The sequence below is a fragment of the Accipiter gentilis genome, chromosome 17, assembly GCF_929443795.1.
Source record: "Accipiter gentilis chromosome 17, bAccGen1.1, whole genome shotgun sequence".
Taxonomy (NCBI): Eukaryota; Metazoa; Chordata; class Aves; order Accipitriformes; family Accipitridae; genus Astur; species Astur gentilis.
Window position 1 is genome coordinate 29507314 of NC_064896.1, and position 7770 is coordinate 29515083.

General features: G+C 48.6%; 1 protein-coding gene across 6 annotated transcripts in view; it reads left to right on the forward strand.

Annotated features, from left to right (window-relative positions):
• Window positions 1-7770, forward strand: part of DEAF1 (DEAF1 transcription factor) — a 33499-nt gene that overhangs the window by 21341 nt on the left and 4388 nt on the right. For 2 of the 6 annotated variants that reach the window (XM_049821283.1, XM_049821287.1), the window contains exons 12-13: window positions 1362-1451; window positions 3005-3690. In XM_049821283.1, coding sequence (XP_049677240.1) covers window positions 1362-1451; window positions 3005-3109 — 195 coding nt within the window. In that variant the 3' untranslated portion in view covers window positions 3110-3690. Of the gene's footprint in view, window positions 1-486; window positions 554-1361; window positions 1452-3004; window positions 3691-7770 lie in introns of those variants that run through there. The other 4 variants (XR_007508580.1, XR_007508579.1, XM_049821284.1 and 1 more) reach the window with 4 other exon arrangements.

The window sequence follows — 7770 nt, forward strand, 5'->3', positions numbered from 1 at the left end:
TTCAGTAGTCTTTCTATGATCTCCAGGTACAAGTGTGTATTTTCAACATTTTCCAATACCGTACAGGTTATGAACAGCCTCAATCAAGTATCCCTTTGGGACAGGCTTTGCAAGTCCCAAAGAGCAGCTTTAAGGCCCTTTTTGTGGCCTGAATCCCCGGCTGCACATCAGGAATACAAATGTAGGTCAGTCACACCACTTGTTAATTGTAGGTACATTGGTAAGATGTGAGCAGATGGTGTGATGAACTCTGTGTTAAGCAGGGTGCTGATTGTTAGGTTGGTTGTGCTCAAAAGAGAGAAGGAGCCAGTGGAACTAAAAACACCTGTGATACTTTCACAGCCGAGAAATGCTTCCTGTCACAGCCTCACACTGCTGCTCTGACGTGCTAATGATTTGTCAGTAATTTAATGAGTTGGAAACAGAATGCTTTGTGAAGTGCTTATTTTTGTGGTAGTTCAATGATATTTCCACCTAAATACACAGGTTACGTTAATTGATGTCACTGATACAAGATTAAAGCGACAGACACAAAAACATCCTTTAAAATCAGGTGTGATTTTTCATCTGTGTATCCTATCTCGCCTTACTTCTAGGTTTAAGTCCTTGCTCCTGTTACAGCCTTCTTAATTTTACTCCTCTGTCTTCTGTTTCCCTGTTGGGACACCACTTATGTAGTCGTGCTGTCGACTGGCAAAGGAACCAGCCTGCTCAGCCCATATGAGCAGATCCCTTTTTCCTCTCAAAGAACAGGGGAAGATTACACTGAAGGGTCCCATCCTTATGCCTACTCCTGTTGTCCTTCCTCAGACCCTCTCTCAGAGATATGCAGGATTATAAACCAAACAAAACCACCAACCAAATCTGCCTTTAAAACTTTCAATTTGAGAGAAACTCGGAGCTTGGGTGTCGGTGGCCTGTGCATAGCCTGTACACGGCTGTTTGGAACACACCTGCCCTTGGTTAAGACTGACTCCTGCTGAAGCCTGCAGTAACCTGGCTGTGGCTGATGAGATAACGTGGAGGGAGGCATCTCTCTGGTATTGTGGACAGATTTCCACGACCACTTGGTCTCACCCACGGTTTTGAAGGGCTTCCTGCCCACCAGAAGGGAAAACAGAGGTGCATTTCATTTTCCAAAGGGATCCCTGCTAACATGGCGAGGAGAGTGGGTCTCTGAAAGCATGTCCAGAAGCCACGGGGCCTGTTTGTTCTGTGTTTGTGTGTTGAGGATATATTGGGAAGTGGGGGCTCTGCTACTGCTCCTGCATCGTGTTGTTTTACAGCACCTGTATTACACTTCAGTGATCTCCCTGTTGTTGTTATCTCTGACGTGGTCACTTTGCCATCCATTTTCACAGCAGTCCTGTGTCAACTGTGGTCGTGAGGCAACGAACGAGTGCACAGGATGCCACAAAGTCAACTACTGCTCCACTTTCTGCCAGCGCAAGGTATAAGCTTGTTTGTGAGTTGTGGATTCAGTTGTCTGGAGAGGGTTGTGTGACCCTGGGGAGAGCCAGATGGCTCTGCCGGCTACCTGACGGGTGTAAGCACAGCGAGAGGAACGGGCGGCAGAACTTGCCGTGTCATACAGACAGGCAGAGCACAAGCCTTGCATGGGTCGGCAGCCCCAGCACCCCCAGCCCACCCTGCCCATTGGATCTCCGAGCAAGACTGCAGTGATGGGCAGGTCTGCAGGTCAGGGTCTGGATCAAATGGGTAGGGAAGGTCCCAAGATTTGCACGCACCTTCTCAAAGGTGATCTAAAAATCAGAGTAACGCCAGAAATGAGGGTCTGGACACCTCGTTGTGTGAGCTGTGGGGACCAGCTAGCTGAGAGCACTTTCACAACCCTTCCTTGCCGCTTCTTGGTAAGCTGAATGCTCCTCAGTACCTGTGCTCCTGCTGTGTCACTGAGGACACCGTTCTCTTACTCTTTACATTATTTGTGATGCTACAGATGATACAGTGGGACAAACTGTAAGATTTTGAACATGGGAGGTGGAAACACGTATGAGGAAGTACGGTGGAGGAAGCTGCTGTGTTTCATGTTTTGCACAGGTTCCTTACAAAGACCCTTGGCACCCCACTTTAGAGGAAAGGATAATGTAGTTTAGCCAGGGTTACAGTTCTGCAGGCTGTCCAAGTTCAGTCTGAATCAGCTGAGGTTGGGTGTATTGAGTAGCTGTAGAATTGTGACTGTTTCCTTTTGCCTGTAACGAAGTGTAATGGTGGCCAAGTTCCCTGTCTGCATAGCAGAAAGATTAAAAATCCAAAGAAGGAAGAAATGCTCCTTGCAGAAAACTTACATAGTCTACCTGCCCCCTCCCCGGGCGTCTCATGGACACAGTACAAAGTGCATTGGGAAATGGCACCAAGTGGTCACCTTTTGTTCTCCTCCTAGACAGCTTGTCACTTCCCAGGGGACATCTGCCATGCCTATAGCTGGTGCTCCACACTGTAATAGGGTGGGAGAGTTTGAAGTGCTTGTCAGGAACAGATTCCCTGAGATTCCTCCTGTATTTGTGAGCTGTGATGTGTGACCTCTAGGTAGAGGAAGCTAGAGGAGTATTTTGTTAGTTCAGACTGGAAGTTAATGTCAGTCAGTCTTGGGAGGAGTTGTATTCCTCTCCTCTGCCATTGCTGAACTAAGACCCCTTGTATGGTGCTGTCCTTCAGGAGTGCTAGCTTGTAGTGAGCTTTCAGGAGAGGGTTTAAGTCAAGGTTTTGACTCTTTTTAGTAACACTTCCACGACCTAACTGACATTGATGTCCTGTTTTGGTTTTTGGGTTGAGAAGCCAGCATTCTGCTTAGTTTGATTCCACCTCTAATACTGACTCAGTGTGTGGTTCCTTTCCTGTCTGTCATTAGTCTTGTTTGCTGTGCTGGAGAAAGCGCTTCTCAAATAGGGCTTCTGTTGGGGCCCAGTGTCCTTTTGCAGGCTGCGCACTTTCCAGGGGCTCTTTTCTCTTCATGGCCTTTCCATCTGCTCTTCCCTCACAGGACTGGAAGGACCACCAGCATATCTGCGGCCAGTCGGCCACAGTGACGGTGCAAGCCGACGAGGTGCATGTCGCGGACAGCGTAATGGAGAAGGTCACCGTCTGAGCACACCTACCTCTTGAACCGTTCATGAACAAGGTGGTGCGGCCGGCTGGATCGGCAACCCGATGTGAACGGTCTGTCCTTTACAAACCACGCTCTTCTCACTAGCAAACTCATTTTTGAAAGACTTTTTGATACTGTGACAGCATTTGCCTACTCCCGGTCCTCTTCCAAAACTTTGAATACAGAGACTGTGAAAAAACAAACCCCACCTAACTGCAGCCTAGCAGCTGGGAGCCACCTTTGGCCTAAGGAAGCTTTGACTCTGCCAGACTGGAACCTCCACCGTGTGGATTGCAGCAGTCTCATCATCTCTCTTGAGATGGATCTAATGCCGTGAGATTTGCCAGTGTTTCCTTCTCCCCGTGCCTCCCTACCTCTTGTTTGAAAACAGGAACGAACCTTCATTTGGTTTATTTAATTGCCTTGAAAAGGTTAGTACAAGTTCTTAGTTTGCCATTGGAAGGACTTTTTTGGGTTTTTTCCTGTGTTCCCTCTGTGCTGGGCAAATTTGGAACACATTGGAGCTTCTGCACTTGAATATAAGTGAAAAATAACATGTTGTTAAATAAAATGCGGTGAAAGCATGAGCATGCCTGGCTGTACTGTTCAATTCCCATGGCAGCACTTTAATGTACTGATAAATGCAGCAAGTGGCTGTGGCGTGGCTGTCGGGAGTTGGTGCAGCTACAATGCAGCTGCGGTTACACACGCATGTCTTTACGTTCCGTCTCCGCTGGAGGCCGGCTGGGACGCGTGTTTGTTCAGCAGGGGAAGCACGGTCTCATCACGTGGCGTGCCTCAGCTGTAGCTCGTAGTGCCCATCTGGCCAAAATCAGATCTGATCAAACCCAAAGTGAGAGCATTTTAATAGAGTGCTGTCCTGTCATTGCCTTTTAGTACCTACTAATTAAAGCAGTGGTGAGCATTAGGAAGTTAGCTGCTTCATTCACTGCAACAAAATCATTTAATTATTAATGTATTTCTTTAATAATTTAGGTTAATCAGGCGCCTTTATTTGTGTTTGAAGATTAATGCCCCAGGCTGGAGGAGTCTCAGTAGACATGCGCACCTCTGGTTGGTTTGGGTTTTTTTTAGCTGCGGGCATAACAACTGTGAGGGGTCACTTGTCCTGTCTGGTTATTTGCTCCAATCTTGTATTGGTGGGCAAGGAGGATTATTGTTTAGCTTACACTCTAAGGGGAGTCACCTTGGAATCACAGTGACCCAATCCAGCATCATAAATGCTGGCAAAAGGAGAAAATTCTATCCAGAGTTACAGGAAAGTAGTAATAGAGAAAAATGCGATGGAAAATACTTCAAAGTCTTACACTAGTGGTTTCTGACAAGTCCATTCCTTCCTTCGTGAATCTTAAAGGTCTTGTTATGTTACACTCCTCGTGTTACAAGGAGGTGGAAGCTGGTTTATCATCTCTTAGAGCATTTGCCGCACTGCTGAGACCACTCCTCCGAAGCGCCCGTCGGTGGGGTTTGCTTGTAGCACCAGCTGCCGAGTGGCAGCAGACGGGAACGTGCTGTGGAGGGCAGATGACAGGTCTGCAGCACAGGTCTCGGGCAGTTGAATGTCGCTTTTTGGCTGTTTACTGGAAAAGTTAACTCCTCCTGATGCAGAGCTTATTGGGCAAGGCAGGCCGTGCCACTGACAGGAGGGACTGCCACACGACGAGAGTGCGGAATTGGTGTCAGCAGGGGGAAGGCAGCAGCGTGCCGGCCTCCCCCAAAGGAAACTGTTCTCTGATGGAAAGCCAAGCACGAACCGGAGCTGGATGAGCACAGAAATTACACGCGTAAAACTCACGGGAAGGCAAGAACAGGCAACTCCTTAGATTCCCATAGCAAAATGTTCACTCCTTCTGCTTCCCAGAGCAGTACTTCAGTATTTGTAATAGTTTCTTCTCACGCTGTTAAATTATGATTGCCTCTTTCCTAAAGCTTAAAGACAATTAGTTAATTGAAAAGACAGTCTTAATGGAGCCCATGGTAATGCAACTAATTTACAGGGCTTTTTGCCTCCATCTTATTGCCCATTAAGGTTCAGACTAAATGGAACAGCACAAATGTTGAACACCTCGCACTGCTGTTGGGCTACACCGCCCATTTGTTTTCAGCAACCTGCCTCAGCACAAAGCTCGCGGCACGGCGGCGCCGCAGCCAAGGTCTGTGTCCGCACCAGATCCATGAGCTGGTCGTTCAGCTGCCACTGGCTGCGGCCAGGCCAGCGCAGGGAAAGGCAGGCAGCAAGCAGTGCTGCTGCTGCTGCTTCAGTCCGAACCTCCCTTAGCGCAGGTGACTTGGAGCAGAGGTGCTGTTCTCGGAGAAAGCCCTCCAAGTCACAGGGTAGTGAATCTGTGGATGGAGTCGCTCCTCAAATAAATGAGGGTGAGAGGGCAGCATCTCGCATTAGAATGTGGCGAAGGTTGGCTCTGAAGCGGCACCTTTGGCATGCTGAAGCTGCCCTTTCAATGTCAGACACAGCTTTCCATTGGGAAATATTTCTGTTGCTTCACCCCTTTGGCTCACCCGGCATTCTCCACGGAGAACCGCCCCTGTACGGTACTACTGGTTTGAGAAGCAGAGCGCTGCATGGATTCAAGGACAAGTACAGCTACATCATGAGGTGAGCTGACATACCAGGTCCTCGGGCTTGCTGGGGCCCCTGCTTGTGTGGGTGACTGGGCAGCAACTTACATGTACACAGAGGAAGTCCTCCACTAGCCTTACTACATACTTTGTGGCCAAGTACCTTGGTTACTGTCTGAATTTTGACTTTACTGCACTTTTTTAAGGGAAAAAAAAAAATTTGGAAGAGAGTGGGGCAACTTCCCTAAAAGAAAAAATGGTAGGTATGAGCCATCTGTAATTAAAGCTCTCAGGGAGCTTCCCATCAGAGCCCTGGTATCTGGGGCTGCTGTGCCCCAACACAGTGGCAAACTACAGAACTCAGAAATCTACAGTATAATCACTGGGAATTTACTGTGTTTATTTGTTGATGATAAACTGAGGAGCAATTGTTATTCTTAAAGAAAAGCTTCACACCTCCCTGCAGAACTTCTTTTCCTTTTGTTTCTAAGTAAACAAATTACCCCTTGGAAAGCAACAAACCTATACAAAAATCATTACTTAGACTGCTGTTCTGTGCAATAATAATTTTCTTCCCTCCTGAGCGTCAGAGAACAGCATTAGCCGCTCCCTCTGGCCACCCCTGGTGTCACTGTGCTCAAGTTTACCTCAAGGTATAAAGGATTTTTTTTCCTGCGGGCTGGAAATGGTTCCTGGCAGGTCTCATATGGCTCGATAAGGAATTCTGGAGAACTAGCAATAACATCATTGTGCCTTTGGATGTGTAAATCTAGAATTACTACTCGGCAGCCGCGTGCACTCTTACAAGGACCTTATGACTCTCATCCTCGCCAGCTTCATGTGTTCTGTGTCTCAGCGGCCTCAGCGCGACCCATCACCATTCCAAAGGAGGGAAAAATCCAACAATTAGCAAGGCAAGAACGCTGTTTTGTGAGCTGGTAACGAGTGAGGCAGCTGCGAGCTGTCAGTTGTGCTTGGGTCTCCTCATCAGCCAGACATTGCTGTGTGAGATGAGCAATACTCGTCCTTCTAATGCGATGGGAAAGGCCACTGCACTCCAAGCCGTGGGATTGCAGATCAATGCTGCCACACAGCAGTCACTTTAGATTTCTCCAGGTCTTGGTCCAGTTTCGGCATTTCTCAGCCAGGGCCAGCCTTCCTGCTCTGTGGGGGTTGGGAATACCAGACAGGGCCATTTTGTTTTGTTTTGTTTTGTAGGACTTTAATGTCCCCTTGTCAAACATCAGTAAAATCAGTCTTTGGCTTTAAAATTATCACGGGTAAGGGGAAAGGAGATCACACAGGTAGACAGACCCTCATCAGGCATGTGAACATCTGGGAAACAGGTTTAACAGCCTTTTCCCACCCGCCAGACTCCTGTCTGTGTTACTGCACAGCCCTGTTAATGCCATCCCAGCAGCCAGGGCGGCCCAGAGCCAGCTGCAGTCAGCTCAGGCGGCACGTGGGGCCCCGCTCCAGGACAGCCAGGCTTGCAAGTAAAATGATGCAAAATAAGAATATAATTCCTGATCCTCATCAATCTCTGGCAGGCTAAAGCTCTGCCCAGAGCCACCTCTGAACTGAAGTGGGCTGAAGAGGGATGAATTACTGCACTTGACCTTTTCTGCACCCCCGGGGGCTTCTTTGCTGGGGCAAAGGAGGCAGTCCAGCTCTGGGGGACACTTGGCCTGTCCTAGCATGCATCAGTGGCACTCGATTTTGCTCCGCACTCACATGCTTGGTTTGTCCTCATGGTTTAAATCACATGGACCTGGTGGAGATGGGCTGTTGCCAGGCTGGGCTGCAGTAAGGGAGGGCTGTGCATCAGCCACCTCCTTCAGTAACACTGCCTGAGATGGAGCAGAGAGGATTCCCCCCCAGCCTGTGCAGGCAGGGAGAGCAGGGAATTTGTCTGCAACTCTCAGGGCCAGAGCAGCTGGAGGCTTCCAAGCTCTCCTGCCTCCCTGGATCATGGCAGGCAGGAGGGGTGTTTTAACTTTGCTTACTGACAGCTGAGAGAAGCCCAAACCAGACCAAACCTAAATCCAAAGCAAGAGCTGTTC